General features: G+C 37.2%; 1 protein-coding gene across 1 annotated transcript in view; it reads right to left on the reverse strand.

The window, feature by feature from the left end:
* Positions 1 to 23900, reverse strand: part of ZYG11A (zyg-11 family member A, cell cycle regulator) — a 74332-nt gene that overhangs the window by 14105 nt on the left and 36327 nt on the right. The window contains exons 4-8 of the mRNA XM_047083795.1: positions 14002 to 14142; positions 11493 to 11669; positions 9323 to 9387; positions 4368 to 4467; positions 4218 to 4271 (exon numbers count right to left, since the gene is read on the reverse strand). Of these exons, the coding sequence (XP_046939751.1) occupies positions 4218 to 4271; positions 4368 to 4467; positions 9323 to 9387; positions 11493 to 11669; positions 14002 to 14142 (537 nt within the window). The remainder of the gene's footprint in view (positions 1 to 4217; positions 4272 to 4367; positions 4468 to 9322; positions 9388 to 11492; positions 11670 to 14001; positions 14143 to 23900) is intronic.

Raw genomic sequence — 23900 nt, forward strand, 5'->3', positions numbered from 1 at the left:
GGAAAAGATAGCCATTTTCACTTAACCACCTAATGAAAACACATAAAATAAAACAGCACTGAACAAAGCAGAGTATGTCTGTTTTCAGGAGGAATGAGACCACCTCAAAAATTTTACCCAATCAGGAGAGAATGTATCGAGAGAGTTTATCACAAAAATAAAGCTGTGAGAACCAACAGGGAAGTGTAAGAGTGACACACAGCATTGGTAGCAATCATTCAGATGCCCAATGGGGTGAATGGCCGCAAGGCAAGGGAGGGAGCAGGGGAAGTGAGGCTGACCCTGACAATAATAACGAATGTGGCCAGGCCCGTGGTTAGATGCTTTATATCTTTTTACCTTAATGACATTCAAAATAACTGCAAAATATTACTCCTATGACAGATGCCTGTTTTTCAGATGATGCCAGTTTTCAGATGAAGAATCCGAGGCACAGAGAAGATAAATAAATTATCTAAGGTCTTATGACTAGTGGCTGAACATGGCTTGTTTTCACCTAAAGCCTGAATTTTTGGTAACATTTCCAAAATTGTTTCTCCGAGAACTACAGGGCTGCTCTTCCCTCCGTGTTACTTCAGGACCTGCTCTCTGTCTCGCTCTATTCTGTACCTCTGTCTGTTCCTGTTAACCATTCCCAGCAACTCCATCCATCACATCATCTTGACGAAACTGCTGCCTCAAACACCCTACTTTATGCCCTAGAATCCTGAAAAAGGCTGCTTGAGTCTCATCTTCAATATCTGCCAGAACACTCTGAAGAGGGCATTCAACTGTATCTGGGAATTCTACTGGATTTCTCAATGAATTTGCTCCCAAGACCACTCTTCTTTCATCATTCCCTCTCCCCTCCGACTTTACTCACCATCTTTTTACACCTCTCATTCGATCACCTCATCTAGTTTTTCACGAACTACTGCTGTTCCTCCTGACAAAATCTACCAGCCTACCGACACATATATCAACGCACCCCGCTTTCCCTTCTGCTTTAGTCTAAAGCGAACATCTTTACTCCTGTTCTATACACAATTCCTGCACACACACAAAGATTTGGCACCAAATTACTTCCCTCTTTATTGCCATTCCCATCAATTTCTCCTTTTTTTTCAGAAATGTTTTCAAGGGCGTAGAATAGATCTTGGAAAAAACCAATTGCTGGCCCCATGTAGTATCTTCCTTTCTCTTTTTTTCTCATTAAAGTATATCAAGGGGCGCCTGGGTGGCGCAGTCGGTTGGGCATCCGACTTCAGCCAGGTCACGATCTCCCGGTCCGGGAGTTCGAGCCCCGCGTCAGGCTCTGGGCTGATGGCTCAGAGCCTGGAGCCTGTTTCAGATTCTGTGTCTCCCTCTCTCTCTGCCCCTCCCCCGTTCATGCTCTGTCTCTCTCTGTCCCAAAAATAAATAAACGTTGAAAAAAAAAAAATTAAAAAAAAAAAAAAAGTATATCAAAAAGTTGCTTCCGTGTTGCACCTCCCATTTGCTCATCATTGTAGTCCAAACAGGCTCTGTCCCACTACTCCACTAAAATAATGTAAACAAGATGACTAATGACTTCCATCCTGCCAAATCCAACTGGCACCTCTCTGTCCATCTCACTCAACCACTCAATAGCATCTGACATGACTGCTCAATTTTTCTGGAAATGATTCTCTTGGATTTTAAGACATCACTCTTTCTTGATTTTCTCATTTTCGACACAACTCCACTCTCCTTCCCCGGCTTGTTCTTCTTTCTAACACACTCATTTCAGTCCTTCTTTTTACTCTATATGCACTCCACACTCTCCAGGTGATTATATCCCATATCAGAACTGAGGACTCAAATTATTCTTACCCAATACTCTGAGCTGTGCCCCATATCAAACTGCCTCTGTGACATCTCAAGCATTGCAGAAATTAACATGTCTAAAGTCACTCTTGATTTTTATCCCCCAAACCTACTGACTACATATCAAATACTCGTAAGATTCTACTTGTGACAGCAATGCAAAAGGTAAAAACTTTAGGAATAAATTTAAGAAATATAGAATATCAATATTAAGACAACACCCGTATACATCTGGGGGACATAGAAGACCAAATAAATGGAGTAACATCTCCTATTCTCAGAAGGAAAAACCAGTATCAAAGAGATGTCAATTCTTCTAAGTAAATCTATAAATTTAACATAATCTCAAAGAAAACAAAGCTTTTTTAAAACAAGAAAAGCCAGTTCTGGTGTTCACATTAAAAAAAACAAAGAGGGACGCCTGGGTGATTCAGTCAGTTAAGTGTCTGACTCTTGATTTTGCCTCAGCTCATGATCTAACAGTTCATGGGACTGAGCCCCGCGACAGGCTCTGTGCTGACAGTTGAGAGCCTGGAGCCGGCTTCGAATTGTGTATCTCCCTCTTTCTCTCTACCCCTCTTCTGCGCCCTCTCTCTCTCAAAAACAACAATAACAATAAAAAAAAAAAAAAGCCACAAAAATAAAACATAAGAAAAAAAAGAAACTCAAGATCTTAATAATTAAGGAATTTATAAAACTAGTAAATAAAAAGTGTGGTATCAGCATATAAACAGACATACAAATTAACTTAACACAGCACAAAGTCCAGAAACAGATGCAAATAGAGAAGGGAATTTAATATATGATAGAGGTAGCAATGTATAACAGTGGAGAAAAGATAATTTGTTCAACAAAAGGTGCAGAGGCAGACATTGAGAAGAAACACAGACCCTTACAACATACCCCCCCCCCAAAAAAAGGCTTTAAGTAAATCAAGAATTTACATGTTAAAAGAAAGGAAACCACAGACAAAAATCATGAGAAAATTTTAAAATATACTCTGTGGAGCACAGAAATACTTTCAAACTGTGCCATCAATGCCAGAGAAATTAAATGATAAATTTAAACCTATAAACATTTTTAAATTACTGCATGGCAAAACATGTCATAAATAAAGTACAAATAATCAAACAGCCAACTGGGGAAAATACATGCATCTCACATCAGAGTCAAAAGGCTCAATTCCTTAATATATAGCAAAATCTTATAAATCATAAGAAAGCCAGCAACCCAAAAGGGAAAACAGGGGCTCCTGGGTTGCTCAGGTCATTGTCTCATGGTTCCTGAGTTCAAGCCCTACATCAGACTCTCCGCTGTCAGCGCAGAGCCCACTTCGGACCTCATCCTCCCTCTCTCTGCCTCTCCTCCACTCAAGTGGTTCTCTCTCTCAAAATAAATAAATTAATTTTTTAAAAAAAGGAAACCTATCGGGGCGCCTGGGTGGCTCAGTCGGTTAAGCGTCTGACTTCGGCTCAGGTCATGATCTCGCAGTCCGTGTGTTCGAGCCCCGCATCGGGCTCTGTGCTGACCGCTCAGAGCCTGGAGCCTGTTTCAGATTCTGTGTCTCCCTCTCTCTCTGACCCTCCCCCGTTCATGCTCTGTCTCTCTCTGTCTCAAAAATAAATAAACATTAAAAAAAAAAAAGGAAACCTATCAAGGCTATGAAAACAGTTCACAGGAAACATAAATGTTTGGAGGGGGAAGGGGGATGGTATTACTTGCTCAAAACAAGTGCAAAATAAAACAATGATGTACATTTTTTAGTGAGCAGTATTAGCATAATCATAAGGTTAATACTGATTACTGAATAAAAATTAGGATATTAATTTATTGGGAAAGGAGATAATTTATAGAGATACATGTAGGAGAGGAGCACCTGGGTGGCTCAGTTGGTTAAGTGTCCACCTCTTGATTTTGACTCAGATCATGATCTCATAGTTCGTGGGATCGAGCCCTGTGTTGGATAATACATGCATCTGTCCACGCAGAGTCAGCTTGGGATTCTCTCTCTCCCTCTCTCTCTCTCTGCAGATACCTCCCTCCATCCCTCCCTCTCTAAAATAAATTACATACATACATACATACATAAATAAATAAATGTAAAAAAATTCTTTAAAGATACATGTGGGAGAGCTAAGTTCTTATTTACTATAGCAGCAGAATCACTAGAAAACATATAAAATTGATAAATCAAGTTAAAAGCATTTTATTTAGAGATGTGGAGGTAAATACCAAAAGAAATAGCTCTAAGAGTAGAAAGTAGTTTCTTTTGGGGAGCAGGTCTTTAGACAGTTTTCACTTATAAGCCTTTTAGAATGATTATACTTTTAAAATTATGTTCATAGATTTTTTTATTGGAAAAAAAAGGGTTATAAAAGCAACAATCAACTTACCTTAACTGCCATGAAGAGCTCTTCCTTAAGCTGTGCAGTTTGCTCAGATGAGAGCTGTAAGCAAACAAAAAGCCGAAAGTAAAACATTGGACATCTATCAGAGCTCCATCAAGATTCAGGAGAGAAATCTGGACTTTGGCAATCACATACCTGCAGGGCTAGAATAGAGGTGATGCTCACTGCCATTGTTTGCATCTTGGGGTTCTCATGCTTACAAAGCCATCTCATAACAAACTTGGCAGCATCAAACCTGAAAAAACAGTTTTTTTTTTCTCACAATGAAGTTTTAAACAGTACATGAGGAGAGAAGAAATTACTTAACCTCCCCAACAAACCCTGTATCTTGGATTTCTAATCCCTCAGGCATGAAAATCAAGAGCATCTGGCAAAAAGAAGAGAAGGTCAGAAGAGGAAGAGGACAGAAGACAAATAAGAATGTAAGCAAAATGCACAGAATTCAAAGTAAGTTTAGCAGGCAGGGGCGCCTGGGTGGCTCAGTTGGTTACGCATCTGACTTTGGCTCAGGTCATGATCTCACAGCTAGTGAGTTTGAGCCCTTTGCTGGGCTCTGTGCTGACAGCTCAGAGCCTGCAGCCTGCTTCAGATTGTGTCTCCCTCTCTCTCTGTCCCTCCCCTGCTCATGCTCTTTCTCCTTCAAAATAAATAAACATCAAAAACAAAATTTTTTTTTTAAACAAAGTAAGATTAGCAGACCTAGGAAAAACTTACCATTCAGTTCCTACTTTCATGGGTCTGAAAAATGGGAAGAACCCACCCAACAAGTAGTAATTTGTAATATGAATTGTAGACAGTGCTAAAATGGGATAGCAAACAAATCACATAGCTAAAGAGAATTCATACTCTTTTATAGAGGCAGATAGTAGTTAGCTCCTATTGACTACAATTGTAGGAATGAAGACTCAGATGAGAAAGATCTTCTAACTTTCAAGAGAAGACAGAAATCAATTTTTTCTTTTTAATGAGGAAGACCCTATTGTAACTTTAAAAGTCAACTCCCATTTTAAGTACACATTTCAATTAGATTTGAGAATGGCTTAGCCTAACACTCCACACCCACATACCACAGGCTTTGTTCATGCCAGCCTGTGCTGAATTTTTCTGCTGTTAGCAACTATTATAAATGTTTCTGAGCTCATGAATCTGGAAGACTATAAAGGCCTCAAAAGGAGTCCCTTTGGAGTCCAGGATGATGATTTTCTCAATTATTTTCAATAAAATAGTAACAAAAAGAATGACTATACTTAGAAGAGACTTTTTTTTTTTTTTTTAAGGAAAGTGCAAGCTGGAGAGAGAGGCAGAGGTACGGGAGAGAGAGGGAGAGGGAGAGGGAGAGGGAGAGGGAGAGGGAGAGGGAGAGGGAGGGAGAGAGAGAGAGAGAGAGAGAGAGAGAGAGAGAATCTTAAGCAGGCTCTGAGCTCAGCACAGAGCCTGATGCAGGGCTCAGACACACAATCCTGGCATCATGACCTGAGCCGAAATCAAGAGTCAGGCACTCAACTTACTGAGTCATCACCCAGGCACCCCTAAACAGGCTCTACTTCTTAAGCTAGGCACCCTGATAAGTACTTTACAAACATTATCATGTCTAATCCTCATAAGAGTCACTATTTTACAAATGAGGAAACTTTTACAAATGAGTCAAACTTCAAGTATGTTTGACTCTCTGGAGCCCATGTTCTTGACACTTACTACCCTGAACTGGAATCACTTTGAGAGACAGTATTTGCAAGCACAGTTGACCCTGGAACAACATAGGTTTGAACTATTGTGGTCCACTTAAACACAGAGTTTTTTTCAATAGACACACTGGAAAATGTTTTTGCAGATTTGCAACAATTTGAAAAAACTCACAAACAAACCTCATAGCCCAGAAATATCAAAAAAAATAAGAAAAAGTTAGGGATTTATAACTATACAAAACATACACAGATACTTTACTGGTTTCTTTTACTATTACCATAAAATGTATACACATCTACCATAAAAGGTTAAAACTTATTGAAAGTTACACAAACACTTATAGACCATACATAGCACCAGTCAACAGAAATGGAAACAAACATACAGTATTAAGTGACTATATAGTTAACTGTACTACATACTGTACTACCGTAATTATTTCACAGCCACCTCCTGTTAACATTACAATGAGCTCAAGTGTGTGTGTATATCCACTTAAAATGCCCTGCAACATTAATCACTCGACATGATCAGTTTTCCCTCCAGTAAACTGCATACAGCAGTAAAAAGTAATCTCTTGCAGTACTCACATATTTTTCACTGTTTAGCAAAATATTGTAAATCCTGAATAACACCATGAGACCCATATAAAAATGCCACTAATGATGTTGGAAGTGCTCCCTAGAAACAAAGAAAAATCATGCCGTTACAAGAAAAAGTTGAACTGCCTGATATCTACCAAAGATTGAAGACTGCAGCTGGGGTGCCCATCATTTCATAAATGAATCCAGAATAAAGACCACAGTAAAAAAGAAAGAAAAGAGAAATTGGTGAAGGTGTTGCTGCAGCTATGCCAGCTGTCATGAAACCTTGCGCTTTTTTGCAAAACACCCTTTTATCTTATTGAAAATGCAGCTTTTATGTGGGCAGGGATTGCCATAAGAAAAGCATAGTTATAGACTCTAATATGACTCGAGAAAAAGTGACCATATGACAAGTTAAAGGAAAAGGAAGGGAAAGGATCTAAAACTGCAAAAAAAAATTTAAGTTTATTTTTTGTAATTTCTACAACCAGTGGGCTCGAACTCACAACCCTGAGATCAAAAGTCATATGTTCTTCCAAGGCTCTTGGGTGGCTCAGTCTGTTGAGTATCCGACTGTTGACTTCGGCTCAAGACTGCTTTTGACTTATTTTATAACATGGACCCTTCTATAATACGGGCAATGAAACTAAAGCAAATGGTGGAAGAAAAATTGGTACTGTATAGAAATATCTCTAGAGAAATGAAAAAGCAAAGAAGTCAGACAGAAATTATGATGTAGTAAAGTTATACCAAGTGTGGCTGCCTCCCCTTCCATGTCCTCCACTTCTTTCACCCCCAAGACAGCAAGATTAACCCCCTCCTCTTTCTCCTCAGTCTGATCAACATGAAAACAATGAGGATGAAGACCTTTATGATGATCCAATTCTACTTAATGAGCAGTAAATAATCATCATGCCTACAGTTAATAAACCTCTCTGTTGTGTATGTATCTTCCTATGAACATCTAATAACTGTATAGCAAGGATTGTATGAGAGGTGTCTGTGTCCTTACTAATGCCTAAGTATTCAGGATGTACAACATCACATGCAAGACTTGCATGGAAGTGGACAGCCTACCCTTATAGAGCATAAGGTAAGTGATATTTAATATAAGATTAAAAACATGTTAGTTTTCTTATCATTTTGTAATTTTGCTTTCCAAGAATTACATTACCATATAATATGCCTCTGCCATAACTGAAGAAACTGCATTTCAGCCTATTATCAAAGGCAAGTAGTTGGTTTTTTTTTTTTGTTTTTTTTTACATTTATTTATTTTTGAGAGACAGAGCACAAGTGGGGGAGGGGCAGAGAGAGAATGAGACACAGAATCAGAAGCAGGCTCCAGGCTCTGAGCTGTCAGCACAGAGCCCAAGGCAGGGCTCGAACTCACAAACTGTGAGACCATGACCTGAGCCAAAGTCAGATGCTCAACCTACTAAGCCACCCAGGCACCCCAGTAGTTTGTTTTTGTTTTTTTTTTTTTAAAGTAACAATGTTTCCAACACTGTATGATAAATATGACTGCTTTACTCTATGCCATGAAAATTTTACAGCAATTCATTCATTAGTGTAAGGCTAGGCTACCATGAAACAATTCACTGATTATACTATACTACCATAAAGCAATCATATTGCTGCTTCTTCATTATCAATGCATGAATACACTTGTAAATAAATATTTTTCACACTATCTTTCCTTCTTTCCTTCCTTCCTAAGTAAACTCGGGCACCTAGGTGGCTCAGCCGGTTGGGTGGCTGACTTTGGCTCCAGCCATGATCTCACAGTTCTGTGTTCAAGTCCTGCGTCAGGCTCTGTGAGGACAGCTTGGAGCCTGGAGCCTGCTTCGGATTCTGTGTCTCCCTTTCTCTCTGCCCCTCCCCTGCCCATGCTGTCTCTCTCTCAAAAATAAATAAAACATTAAAAAAAAAAAAAAAAAAAGAAAAACCTAAGTAAACTCTACCACCAATGTAGGGCTTGAATTCCATGACCCTGAGATCAAGTCACACATTCTACTAAGACAGCCAGATACCCCACAATTATCTTTTCATTTTTGATATCTAGCGTTAGTAATACATAAAACATCTACAGTGTTTTGTAGATGATATTGATATAGGTACTGACAGAAGATTCACCTTAGAAGTAGATAATATAAACTTTTGGTATCAATAAATACAGTACAGTACTATAAATGTATTGTTTTCTATTTATGATTTTTTTCTTTTTAAAAAAATATTTATTTATTTTTGGGGAGAGCATGACTGGGGGAGGGGCAGAGGGAGAGGAGAGAATCCCAAGCAGGCTGCCTGTCAGAGCACAGAGCCCAATGTGGAGCTCAATCCACAGCGAGATCAGGACCAGAGCCTAGATCAAGAGTCAGATGCTTAACTGATTGAGCCACCTAGGTGCCCCTTCTTTATGATTTTCTTAATAACATTTTCTTTTCTCTAGCTTACTTTAATGTAGAATATAATATATAATATTTAACATACAAAATACATGTTAATCGACTATTTTATCACTAAGGCTTTTCAGTCAATAGCAAGCTACTAGTAAAGTTCTGGTTGAGTCAAAATTATACATGCGTTTTGACGGGCGGGGGTGTAGTGTGAGTGTCCCTAATCCCTGCATTTTTTCAAGGGTCATCTGTAGGGTACTTCTAATCACCTCTGTGGAAGAGGCTCAACAGAACATTCTCCTCAAACACCTTAGCCCAGCCTTAATCAAACCCTTGCTAATAAGCTAATAACCAAAGCCAACAATGTTCAGAGTAACACTAGTCAACACCCCAAAATCAGATGACCAAGTTTTATACTTGCCTGTCAAATGGAACATCCACAAGAATCCTGGAATTGGTTAAGGAGAGAAGACAATTCTTCTGTAACTTTAAGGGAATAAAGAAAAATAATTTTGAGCAAAGGTATACACCATTCTAAATAATGATTCTAGGCATTTACTGAGAGCTCACTGTGTACCTGCCTCTGTGTACTTCCAAGTTCATTTAATCTTACTCTGTCACATTTACCTCTGCCTAAAGAACAATCCTCCCCCTGCCTTTTTTTTTTTTTTGACAAAGTGGGGTCTTTTCTCCTGAACCCCAATGGCCTGACTATGGGTCAGTCTAAATCAATTACCTGAAGACTGGGCCATCTACAAATGTCCTTACCAGATCTCTCATAACTATGTGATAGAGTTATAACTGCTACCTAAGACCAGCAGGGATGAAACTGGGCCATTAGAGACAGGAAAGAAAGAGAAAGCCTCATGGGAAAGCTGTAGGAATAGAAAAACATACCATTTCCTTGAAAGGCCATAATAAGTAGGCCTGTATGACTGAAGTAGTTTAAGAGGCAGGGCCAGCAAGCCTGAAATGCCAACAGGAACTGGGCAGTAACAAACAAGTGAAGTGAGCTGAATGTGACAGAGCAGAGCAGTTGTAGGAATTACGGCAAACGAGAATTAATGGCCTCTTATAGGGGCAGTTCTTACTCCAACTGATGCCTTCCATGTAGGAATTAACACCAAACTGTGAAGGAGCTTCCAACTTCTCAACAGAAAGTAGAAATAGATTTTTTTTTTTTTAATGAGGAAAAACCACCTTCCTTATTGTATTTTAAAAATTTTACATTTTAAGTACATACTTCAATTAGATTTGACAAATTGATACAGCTGTGTAACCACTACCATCCACCATCACCATAGTTAAGATAAAAAATATTTCCATCACCCCAAAGAGTTGCACTGCATGACCTTCCAGTCAATCTTAACCTCACAAGCTTCAACCCCAGAAAATTACACTGTCCTAAGAGACTAATCTTTTCTCAAGTTTCACATAAATGGAAATCATATGGTATCTACTCTTCTGTGTCTGGCTTATTTTGCTCAGTATATAATGTTTTTGAGATTCATCCATATTGCACATGAGTACTTTTTTCCTTTTTATTGCCAAATAGTATTTTTCTATATGAACATACCACAATTTATCTATTCATCTGTTGCTGAACAACTGAAAAGTTTTCAGTTTTAGGAGATATATTATCAATAAAGATATTATGAACATTCATGTAGAAGTCTTTGTATGAATATATGATTTCATTTCTCTAGTAGTGGAATGACTAGGTAGTGTAGAAGGTATATGTCTAACTTTGTAAGCCAACGTCAAACTGGTAATTGCATCATTTTACATTCTTAACATCAATATGAGAATCTCAGTTGCTCCACACCCCTGCCAACACTTTTAATTTCAACCAATCTAGTGTGTAGTAGTACTGGGTATGCAGTGGTATCTCAATGTGGTTTTAATAACTAAACACACTGAGCATCTTTTCACATACTCATTTGTCATCTGCATGTATTCTTGGGTAAAGTGCTCAAATCTTTTGCCTTTTAAAAAAATTGGTTTATCTTGTGTTACTAAGAGGTTTTTTTTTATATTTTCTATAAAAGTCTTTTCTCATATATACAAAATAAACATTTTTCCCAGCCCACAGCTCAGCCTTTTCAATTTGTGTGTGTGTGAGAAGCTTATTTTGATGAATTCTAAATTTATTATTTTTCTTTCATGATGTGTGCTTTTTGTATCCTAAGAAAACTTTGCCTACTTCAAGGTCACAAATATTTTCTCCTATGTTTTCTTCTACAAGTTTTAGGGTTTTACCTTTTATATTTAGATCTATGATTCAATTCAAGTTAACTTTCACATATGATGTTAAGCTTATAACGATGTACTGAAGTGTTAACAGTACATGGGTTTCTGGGTAACTGGGTTTTTGAGAAATTTTAAAAATTTGAACCCAACTGCTTATCCAAATTTGCTATTTTTTTCTATAACAAATATAAATTCCTTATTTATTCTCTCTCTCATTCTTTCAGGTGGGATGAAAAATTAAAAGAAAATAGTGCTAAAACTAGTAATAACTAATACTAATAACTTTTTTCATGTATTTGCCCTGAAGTAAGAAGCACAGTCAAGTATTCAATTCAAATTACCTGCTGGTAATGGGGGAAATTTTTCAGAGCCTTGAAAAGCAGACAGGTGACCTCTGACAACAGACGAACAGGCATCCCCCTGGCCAGGCCCTGGCGTGTTAAGTTGAGGGCGCAAGCACTGGCTGTGAACTGCACTGGCAAATCCAATGGATGATTCCTCATTCCTACAGCCACAAGCTGAAGATGAACTTGTTTTTAGTGGCATATGACAACATTAGCATTCTTTAAACTGTCTTGCTTTTGTGTTAATTGGCAAAAATATCTGTTCATTGGGCCAGAAAGTAACAGATTTTCCCTATCCTCAGCATTTATTATTTTAGGACACCAGCAATACCTTCCAATCCAAATGCAGCCATTAACTAGCTCTGTGACTAAAGGCAAGTCACTTCCCTTCTTTGGACTTCTGTTTCCTCAGTAATTTCATAATCCTTTATCGAACCTCACTCCATACAAAGCATTGTGATAAGCACTACAGGGGACACAAACATGAATCACTTACACCCTAATTCCTTAACATAAAGCCTTGTGAGAAAAATAAGGTATGTAAACAAAGGATACTGTGAGGGCTATCAAAACATGAAACTGGAAAAAAGAAAGTATCATAAAAGAAGTATACATAAAGTGCTGCCTAAGGTCACTGTGGAGGGAGCAATTATTTCTGGTATGGAATCAGAAGACTTCATTCACAGAGCACATTTAAGCAGGGTTGCAGCTAAGATTTGGACAGAATAAGATGGAGGTAGGGATGAAATGAAGAGGAGATTCCCAAGGAAGGGAAAGGTGATAAGGAAATACACAAAATAAACAAAAGGATGGGATGAATCCATTAGCGGAGGAGAAAATTTGAATTTAACAGAATTTTGAAAGCATTTGAAAAATGGTAAAGCATAACATTAGAAAGGTAACTGGAAGACAAACTGTGAAAGACCTACAACACTCATGTAAAATGGAGGTGCCATTCTAACCTTAGACCACCCCTGCTCTAACATTTAAGGACAAAGCAATCTGTTTTGTCTATCCAACAGGGATAATAATCATCCCTATCTACCTCAGAAACTAGTCTGCTGATACTTGCATGAACCATGATTTTAAGAGACCAGAGCCCCTCACTCTGACAGCTGCATGAAGTAATGGAGCCTAGAGACAGACACAGAACTGGGACACATTCTACTAGAGAAAAAAATGACTGTTGTCTATATTGCTAAACTGCTCCTAGGATTTCATTGGATTGCCATCATCTGCAAATTAAATATGCAGAAATAATAAAAAAAAAACCATGGTTTTCAAAAATCATAGAATCTTTGATATGAAATGGACTTTTAGAACACCAAATTCAGTATCATTACAAATGGGAAAAGTCCAGAACTTTTTCTCTTTATACAGTGCTGCTTTTAGGTTATGAACAAATCTAATCTCGCATAAGGCAGAAATATACATATTTTTAAGGAAATGCAAAGAATTACAAATAATAAAGACACAGTGACTTCAAGACTCTTCATTTCCACGTTACATTTCACTCTAAATAACTGCAGTTTTCTTTCCCAAACCACTTAATACTTCCAATAACATTTAAAATAAATTCATTCTGTAGGGGCACCTGGGCAGCTCAGTCAGTTAAACGTCCAACTTTGGCTCAGGTCATGATCTCACGGATCATGAGTTTGAGCCCCACATCAGGCTCTCCACTCTTAGCACAGAGCCCGCTTCAGATCCTCTGTCTTCCTCTCTCTCTCAAAAATAAATAAACATAAAAATAAAAAAAAATTCATTCTTCTGTAAACCAAAGCCTGGACCTACCAATACTGGTAATTTTACTTTATTCACAAAATACTTTAAATGGTAGATTTGGCCACCTTCAATTATTACATTTTGCTCTGTTCTTGTTGGAGATACTGATGTTTTCTTTTAGAAAACCAGAGGTTAGATTTTAAAGAGTAAACAAATGGAGTGCCTGGGTGGCTCAGTCGGTTAAGTGTCTGACTTTGGCTCAAGTCATGATCTCGCAGTTCGTGAGTTTGAGCCCCGCGTTGGGCTCTGTGCTGACAGCTCAGACTTTGGAGCCTGCTTTGGATTCTGTGTCTCCCTCTGAGTCTGCCCCTCCCCCACTCACACTCTGTCTCTCTCAAAAATAAGTAAACATTTAAAAAACATTATTTTTTAAATAAAAAACAAAGAGTAACCAAATGAATGAATGAATAAGAAACAACATTTAGGGCAAAGTGACTTTGTGTTTATAAATTATATCTCTTATTGTAGGCAAAATAGTACAGTGCTCCTATAGACCCTTCTCAGGTAAAATCAAAACGCTGGATGATTCTAATTGATTCAGATGCTCAAAATGAGAAATGGTCTAGTAGTTAAGTCTAACATTGTTTTCCTTTCTCTGTGAGGGTACTGTGGCTCACTATAGAATAAGGCATATAAATTATTGCAGTCAGTGTTTTGTGAACAGCTTTAATGAACTAAGCAAAAAGTGGTAACAAAAACTACCTTTCTGAGGTATAGTTACCTTTAAAATCGCAGGCATGGTTACCTGCATTGAAAACGTCTCTGTGAAGAGCCTGTAAAGGGCTTCCTTCATAAAACATGACCTATTCCTGTATCGACTCAGTGCTTCTGAAATCTGGCTCATATTGGCTCCTCCAGCAACCTGAAAAACAAAAATATTACCAATAGTTTTCACTACTCAGGTTTTTTTTTTTTTTTTTAATTTTTTTTTCAACGTTTTTTATTTATTTTTGGGACAGAGAGAGACAGAGCATGAACGGGGGAGGGGCAGAGAGAGAGGGAGACACAGAATCGGAAACAGGCTCCAGGCTCCGAGCCATCAGCCCAGAGCCTGACGTGGGGCTCGAACTCCCGGACCTCGAGATCGTGACCTGGCTGAAGTCGGACGCTTAACCGACTGCCCCACCCAGGCGCCCCTCACTACTCAGGTTTTTAAGGGGTTTTGAGTGTTAGAAACAATGACAGGTATTCAATTCAGTGTTCCAGGTGCTTTACAAAGTTACTCTTATTGAATTCTAAGTCTAATAGGTAAACGGTCTCCTCAATCCCATTTTTACAGATGGGGTCAGAGAGATGAAGTATGGTGCTAATTTTAACAAACCAATTCAGTGATGGAGCTAAACTGAAATGCCATCTCCCTACAACTATATTACAGTTAAGACTTCAAAAAAAAAAAAAAGACTTCAACTGAATAATGGGTGGCATACAAATTTTTAAACAATCAATAACCATGACTGCATATGTTTTCTAAGTACTCATATAGAATAAATTAGGTAATAAGAGAAAGGTAAAAGGCCACATAAAATAACTAAAATGGAAGGGAAAAGGACTTTTTTTGTAGTATTACTTTTTATTTATTAAATATTAACACAATTCTTTCTTGCTACCACCTAAATAATAACTTTTAAAAATCTACATATAGACTTTGGGTCTGGAGGATAATGGTACCCCCCCCCACCATGATCCAAAACATAAATAAGGAATGCAAATAAAACTAAGTATGACCCAATTTTCAGCATTCCTGGGTAGTGGAGAAGAAAATAAAGGGGAAAATTCAGAATCTTGTAAAATGAAAACAATCCCCTCTCCACTCTACCATGACCAGTGATATCATTATCACTGAAGAAACCTCACATCACTGATTGACATCACTAATGGACAATGCTTCTGAAGTAGGAACTATGTCCATTAAATACCAAAAAATAAAAAATTCAAACCAATTCCATATATAGCTATTTATAAGAAATTTCTAAGCAGCATATCTACACATTTCATCTGAGAAAAATTCTTCCTATAAACCAACAACAAATCAGAAGAAAATTTTAACACAGCACTAATCTGAATTAAATATTCTCCGTAAGCATTTGGGGACATGAAAAAATACCCTCAATGAAAAGATGAGACAATGGTTGCTTAAACTCAGGAAAGAAAAAGACAAAATCATATCAAATATAAAAACTAAGTTACAAGGCACCCAAGGAAGCGTGGATTTGAATAAAAATTTAGTAATGGAAAGAAATGCAAGAAAACAAAATTTTTTAAAAAGAAAGAAGTACAGGGGTTCCTGGGTGGCTCAGTTGGTTAAGGGTCCAGCTCTTGACTTCGGCTCAAGTCATGCTCTCACGGTGCATGGGTTCAAGCACCAGATTGTACTCTGCTGGTGGTACAGAGCCTACTTGGGAGTCTTTCTCTCCCTCTCTTCTGCCCCTCGTCCACCCTCTGCTCATGTGCTCTGTCTCTCTCTCTCTCTCTCAAAATAAATAAATAAACTTAAAACAAAAAGAAAGAAAAAAGTACAAATGGTCTAAGATTGAGTGTTGTTATGGAAAAAAGACAAAGAAGATCCAAGATGTATATATTTGAAGGTCCTTAGGGGAAAACTAATATTTAAAACTATTATCTAGAAAAACTTTCCAGAAATAATTTTTAAAAAGACCTAAATCAATACATTGAAAGGATCCACCCAGTACCAGGGACAACTAACTGAGATCATCTGAGACATATCAGAGTACAAAGATTAAATTTAAAGATAAAGAAAAAAACAATCTGCAGGGCTTCCACATAAAAAGATCAAATAAGTAACACAGAGAATTAGATTATCATGGAACTTAAAAAGCAACATACAAAGCAAGTCAACAGTGGAGAATTTTCAAGAAACCAGGAAAGAAAAGGGTAAAAAAGGAGTTTGTATCCAGCCAAGCTATACTTCAAATATCAAGGTTATAAAAATATAAAATACTGAATAATAAGAACTCAGAGAATAGGACACAAATCTCCTTCCTGGAAAATCTGCTAGAGAGTAAGTTTCATACAGTAACCAAGAGATGACGGAGGTAACTCTAGCAAAAGGACAGATGGTAAACATTTAACATATTTAATCATAGATCTGTGTCCCCACATAGTCAACAAGTACATTGGGAAATTATCTGTCTGATATAACTATGTCAGAACCCAGGAGTTTATCAAAGGCTTGCAATTTCCCAGAGAAGCCTTAAACAGGAAATTGTGATTCGTTTCCATCTATTTCAGCTCTTAGCACAGTAACAGCTGTCCACCCCCACCCATCAGCCCCCAGAAATACATCCAGGGCAGCATGCACTTGGCTTGTGGGAGCCAAGAAAGGAAAAAGGATCATGACTCCCAATTATCAGGGATATGTGTTCTGATCACAGAATGCTGCTTCTGAGAACAGGGTACAGGACGCAGGTGAGAAGCCACTATTGCTGCACCTCTCCCTCCAACCAAACTGACTTCCAGGGAAGTTAAAGGGCCAGTGTCCTTTATATCCCCCTTGTCTTCCTTTTACTCTTTTTCTAATTTGGGAAGCCAGACATTAAAGACTAAAACATTCAAAACAAATGCATACACAGAGAAAATTCCAAAGTGACTGCACAGACCCAAGAAAGATTCAGAGAACACCTAAAAAGACCTTTAAGTTTATACTTCAGGTTGATATCTGGCACAGGTCAAAACAAAACAAAAACAAACACAGTAACAAAACAGCCAACCCTAGGGAAAGGAGACAATCTAATTTCTAGAGCTACCATATTGTAAGTTTCAAATGTCCAGCTTTTAACAAGAAAAAAAATCACAAGGCATACAAACAATTAAGGAAGTATGGCTCATTTGAAAGAAAAAGGAATCAACAGAAACTGTCCCTATAAAAAAAAAAAACCAGATGGCAAATCTACTAGGAAAGACTTCTAGACAACTGTCTTGCAGAGAACTAAAGGAAGATATACATAAAGTCAAGGAAATGATGCATGAGCAAAAGAGAAAAAAATCAATACAGACAGAAATCATAAAAAAGAAAAAGAAGGGGTACATGGGTGGCTCAGTCAGTTAAGCATCCAACATCAGCTCAGGTCATGATCTTACGGTTCGTGGGTTCAAGCCCCGCGTCAGGCTCTCTGCTGACAGATCAGAGCTTGGAGCCTGCTTTGGATTCTGTGTTTCCCTCTCTCTCTGTCCCTAACCTGCTCACACTCTGTCTCTCTCTCTCTCTCAAAAATAAGCAAATATTTAAAAAAATTTTTTTAAAAAAAGGAAAAAGAAAAAGAAAAGAAATTCTTGAGCTGAAAAGTACAATAACTGAAACGAAAACTTCACTAGAGGGATTCAAAGGCAGATTTCACCAGACAGAAGAATCAACCAATTTGAAAGCAGGACAACAGAAATGAGTAGTCAGAGGAACAAAAAGCAAAAAGATGAAAAGAAAAAAAAATGTGAAGAGACCCTCAGGAACCTATGAAATACCAAGGAGCAGACCAAACTACACATTGTGGGCATCCCAGAAGAAGACAAAGAGAGGGGCTGAGAGAATATCTGAAGAAAATAGGACTGAAAAATTCCCAAATTTGATTAAAGACATTAATATAAATATCCTAGGAAATCTAAAGTAAGATGAACTCAAGAATACTCACACCAAGACACATTATAATCAAATTTTTGAAGGCTAAAGACAAAGAAAATCTTGGAAGCAGCAAGAGAAGCAAAGCATCATACATAAGGGATCCCTGATGAGATTATCTGCAGATTTCTCATCAGAAACTTTAAAGGGCAGAAGACAGTGGGAAAACAGATATGTTTGAATTGTTAAAAGAAAAAAAACCCTGTTAACCAAGAATCCTATATCCAGCAAAACTGTCCTTCAAATGTAAGGGAGAAATCAAGACATTCCCAGATAAAAAAAAGTTGAAGAAATTCATTATCACTAAACCTGTCCTGTAAGAAATGCTCAAAGGAGTCCTGCAGAGTAAAATAAAGTTAACACTAGACAGTAATAAGCCATCTGAGGTAATAAAGATCTCAACAGAGGTATATACATGGTCCATTTAAAAAACTAGTGATATATTGAGGCACCTGGGTGGCTCAGTCAGTTAAGCGTCCAATGTCGTCTCAGGTCATGATCTCTCTGGTTCATGAGTTCGAGCCCCACATAAGGCTCTGTGCTGACAGCTCAGAATCTGGAGCCTGTTTTTGATTCTGTGTCTCCCTCCTTCTCTGTCCCTCCCCCACTCGTGTTCTGTCTCTGTCTCAAAAATAAATAAACACTAAAACAAAAACAAAAACAAAACAAAACAAAACTAGTGATATATTAACACTGGTTTGTAGGAGCACCTGGCTGGCTAAGTTGGTACAGTATGTGACTCTTGATCTCAGGGTCATGAGTTCAAGCCCCATGATGGGTGTAGAGATTACTCAAAAAAAAAAAACAAACAAACAAAAAAAAAAACCCAAAAACTGGTTTGTAACTTTTCGTTTTCTACATGATTTAAGAAACGAATACATTTGCTAAAAAAAAAAAAAAAAAAATTATTACTCTAAAAGCTAGTGTTATTATAACTTGAATTATCAATTTTTATACTCTGGGGCAAAAAATGCATAATGATATAATTTGGGGATATCATTGATTAAAAGGGGTGAGAAGGGAGATGTAAATGAGCAGTGTTTTAGGTCACTGAAGTGAAGCTGATACTCAAATTGGAGTATTGTGACTTTAGGATATTAAATGTAATCTCCACGATAACTACAAAGAAAACTGTTACAGAAAATACACAAAAGGAAATGAGAAAGGAGTTTAAACATTTCATTATAAAAAAATTAGCTGAACAAAAGGAAACTAGTAATGCAGGAGATGAGGAACAAAAAAAGCTGCAAAACATATAGAAACCAAAGAGCAAAATGACATAAGTCCCTCCTTATCACTAATTACTTTAAATGTAGATGGATTAAATGCTACAATCAAAAGACAAAGATTGGAAGAATGAATTAAACATATGATCCAACTATACACTATCTACAAGAGACTCACTTCAGATCCAAAGACATAGCTAGATGGAAAATGCAAGGATGGAAAAAAACATTCCATGCAAATATAACCAAAAGACAGCAGGGGTGACTATACTACTGTCAGACAAAATAGACTTTAAAATCAGAAGAGGTTACAAGAGACAAAGCAAGACATTATATATCAATAAAAGGTGCAGTACAGCAAGAAGATATAATAAGTATACACACTGATGTATCTAATGACAGACTATTAAAACATATGACACATAAGGGCACCTGGATGGCTCAGTCAGTTCAGCATCCAACTCTTGATTTCAGCTTAGGTCATGATCTCACGGTGGTGAGATAGAGCCCTGCATCAGGCTCTGCTCTGAGCATGGAACCTGCTTAAGATTCTCTTTCTACTTCTCCCTCTGCCCCTCCCCTTTGCCAGCTCATGCTCGCTCGCTCGCTCTCTCTCTCTCTCTCTCTCTCTCTCTCAAAACAAAACAAACCAAAAACATGACACAAAAACTGACAGAATTAAAGGGAGAAACAGACATTTCTACAATAATGGAGACTTCAATAACCCATTCCATAATGGATAGAACCAGACAGAAGTAAGGAAATAAAGGACTTAACACAATAAACCAATTAGATCTAACAGACATATGCAAAACACTCTACCCAATGATATCAGCATCCACAGCCTTTAAGGTGTACGTGGGACTTTTCCAGGATAGACCATGTGTCAGAGCAGAAATTCGGTCTCTACAGATTTTTAAAAACAGATATCATACAAAGTGTCTTTTCTGACAAGATGAAGTTAGAAATAATAGAAGTAAAACTGGAAAATTTACAAATTTATGGAAATTAGATAACACACTCTTAAATAACCAATGGATCAAATCAGAAATCACAGGGAAATTAGAAAATATTTAAAGGCAAATAAAAACAAAAACACAGAATACTAAACCTGGTAGGACCCAGGGAAAGCAGTGCTAAGAGGGAAATTTATAGCTATAAATGTTTACATTAAGAAAACAAGATGGAGGGGCGCCTGGGTGGCTCAGTCAGTTGAGCGTCCGACTTCGGCTCAGGTCATGATCTTACGGTTCGTGAGTTCGAGCCCCGCGTCGGGCTCTGTGCTGACAGCTCAGAGCCTGGAGCCCATTTCAGATTCTGTGTCTCCCTCTCTCTGCCCCTCCCCTGTTCATGCTCTGTCTCTCTCTGTCTCAAAAATAAATAAACATTAAAAAAAAAAATTAAAAAAAAAAAGAAAACAAGATGGGGTGCCTGGATGGCTCAGTCAGTTAAGCGTCAGACTACAGCTCAGGTCATGATCACACAATTCATGAGTTTGAGCCCTGCACTGGTCTCTCTGCTGCCGGCACAGAGCCCGCTTCGGATCCTTTGACTCCTCTCTCTCTGCCCTTGCCCTGCTCACTTTCTTTCTCTCTCAAAATAAATATATAAACTTAAAAAAAAAGAAAAAAGAGAAGAAAACAAGAAGAGGCACCTGGGTGACTTAGTTAAGTGTCTGACTCTTGATTTCAGCTCAGGCCATGACCTTGCGGTTCGTGAGATCAAGTCTTGCATTGTACAGAGCCTGCTCGGAATTCTCTGTCTCTCCTCTGCTTGCACCTACTCTCTCTCTCTCTTTCTCTCTTCTTTACTTTTCCCTCTCTTTCAAAATAAATAAACTTAAAAAGAGAGAAGAACAATAAAAACAAGAAAAAATCAAGTCAACAACTTATCTTTACAACTTAAGGAACAAGAAAAAGAAAAAATTAAACCCAAAGCTAGCAGAATGAAGGAAATAATAATGATTATAGCAGAAATAAATGAAATACAGAATAGACAAATAGAGTAATTTAGTAAAACCAAAAGTTGGTTCTTTGAACAAATGAAATTAACAAACCACTAGCTCCCAGATGGATTAAGAAAAAAAGACAGAACTCAAAATACTAAAATCTGAAATTAATGTGGGAACATTCCTACTAATCACAAAGAAATTTAAAAAAATTTTAAGAATACTATGAACAGTTATGCCCCAACAAATTGAGTAACTTAGATGAAATAGGCAAGTTTCAAGAAACACAACACTTAACAAGACTAAATCCTGAAGAAATGGAAATTTTAAGAGACCTGTAACTTAGTAAGGACATAGGATCAGTAATTAAAGATCTTCTCACAAACAGAAGTCCTAGATCTGATGGCTTTGTTAATAAATTCTACCAAACATTTAAGAAGTGATACCTATCCTTCTCAAAGGTTAAAAATTGAAGAAAAACCCTTCCTAAGTCATTCTATGAGGCTAGCATTTCCCTGATACCAAAATCAGAAAAAGATACAAGAAAACTAAAGATAAATACACTTAAAGAACAGTGATTCAAAATTCAACAAAATATAAGCAAACTACATACAGCAGCGTATGAAATGGATTATATACCATGGCCAAGTGAGATTTATTCCTGGAATGCAAGGATGGCTTAACATATGGAAATCGATTAGTAAAACACACATTAACAGAATGAAGGGAAAAAACATAATTATTTCAATTAACATAGAAAAAACACTTGACAACACCCTTTCATGGCAAAAACACTCAATAAACTGGAATTCAAAGGAAATTACCTCAACTTAACAAAAGCCATGTATAAAAAAACCTGCAGTGAACATCATATTCAATGGTGGAAGACTGGAAGCATTTATTCTAAGATCAAGAACAGACAAGGATACCTACTTTCATGACTTCTACTGAACATAGTACTGGAAGTCCTAGCTAGAGTAATCAGGCAAGAAAATGAAACAAATGACATCCAAACTGCAAAGGAAAAAGTAAAATTATCTTTGTTTGCAGGTAATATAAACTTATATGCAGAAACCCCTTAAAGATTCCACACACACACAAAAAGCTATTAGCACTAATAAAGGAAACTAAAAAGAATCGCAGGACACAAAGTCAACAAGCAAAAATCAGCCACATTTCTATATAATAACAATGAACAATCCGCAAAGGAAATTATGAAAATAATTCCATTTACAATAATATAATAAAGTACTTAGGAATTAACCCAGGAGGTGACTTATATGGTGAAAACTACAAAACACTACTAAAAGATATTAAAGGCATAAAAACAGACATATATACCAATGGAATAGAATAGAAAGCCCCCAAATAATCCTTAGTATATATGGTCAAATGACTTTTACAAGGATGCCATGATCATTCAACAAGGAAAGCACAATCTTTTCAAGAAATTGTGCTGAGTAAACTGGATATGCATATGCAAAAGACTAAAGTTGGAGGCTCTTACTTTATATATAAAAAAATTAAAATGGATCAAAGACCTAAATGTAAGACCTAAAACTATAAAACTCTTAAAAGGATACACAGGGCAAAAATTTCATGACAATGGATTTGGCAATGACTTATTGCGTAGGATACCAAAGACAGGCAACAAAAGAAAAAAAATATATATAATATATAAGACCTAAAATTTTTTAAAGTTTTGTGCATCAGAAGATAATATCAACAGTAAAAAGGCAACTCACAGAAAGAAAATATCAGCAAATCATATCTCTGGTAAGGGATTAAGATTCACAATATATTGAGAACTTCTATACTCAATAATGAAAAACAAGTAAACCCATTCAAAAATGGGCAAAGGACTTGAGCAGACCTCTCTCCAAAGAAGACAAACAAATGGCCAATAAGCTCATGAAACATGCTTAATAATCACTCATCAGTAGGGAAATGCAAATCAAAACTTCAAAGAGATACAACCTCATACCCGCTAGGATCATTACTGTTCAAAAACAGAAAATAATTAAGTGTTGACAAGATGTGGAGAAACTGGAATGTTTACGCATTGTTTGTGGGAATATAAAATTGTACAGCTGCTATGAAAACAGTGTGACAGTTCCTCAACAAATTAAAAACAGAATTACCATATGATCCAGCAATTCTACCTCTGGGTCTGTATCAAAAGAACTGAAAGCAGGGTCTCAAAAAGATATATGAATAGCCTTATTGAGAGCAGCATTATTCATAATAGCTGGAAGTAACATGGAACCAACCCAAGGGTCCATTGACAATAAATGGATAAGCAAAATGTGGTATATACATAACACACTTAACCTTAAAAAAGAAAGTAATTCTGCAATTATGTTACAACAAATGAACCTTGAGGACATTTATGCTAATGAAATAAGCCAATCACAAAAATACTGTATGATTCCACTTATGTACTTAGGCAAAATCACAGAAACAGAAAATAGAATCGGGGTTACCAGGGTCTGGAGAGAGGGGGGAATGAGGAGTTAGTGTTTAATGGGTACATAGTTTCAGTTTTTCAAGATGAAAAGAGCTATGGAAATGGATGGTGGTAATGGTTGCACAACTTTATGAAGGTGTTTAATACCATTGAACTGTACACTTAAATATGGTTAAGATGGTAAATTTTATGTTATGTATGTTTTGTCATCCAAAAAACTTAAAAGAATGGAAATATAGGGGTGTTTGACTGGCTCAGTCAGTAGAGCATGTGCCTCTTGATCTCAGGGACCTGAGTTTGAGCCCCATATTGGGGGCAAAGATTATTTTTTAAAAAAGAAGAAAAAAGG

This window comes from Lynx rufus, unplaced genomic scaffold, assembly GCF_022079265.1.
Source record: "Lynx rufus isolate CCGP_SWC_20201006 ecotype Redwood Valley unplaced genomic scaffold, mLynRuf1.p SCAF_2, whole genome shotgun sequence".
In the NCBI taxonomy this organism is placed as follows: domain Eukaryota; kingdom Metazoa; phylum Chordata; class Mammalia; order Carnivora; family Felidae; genus Lynx; species Lynx rufus.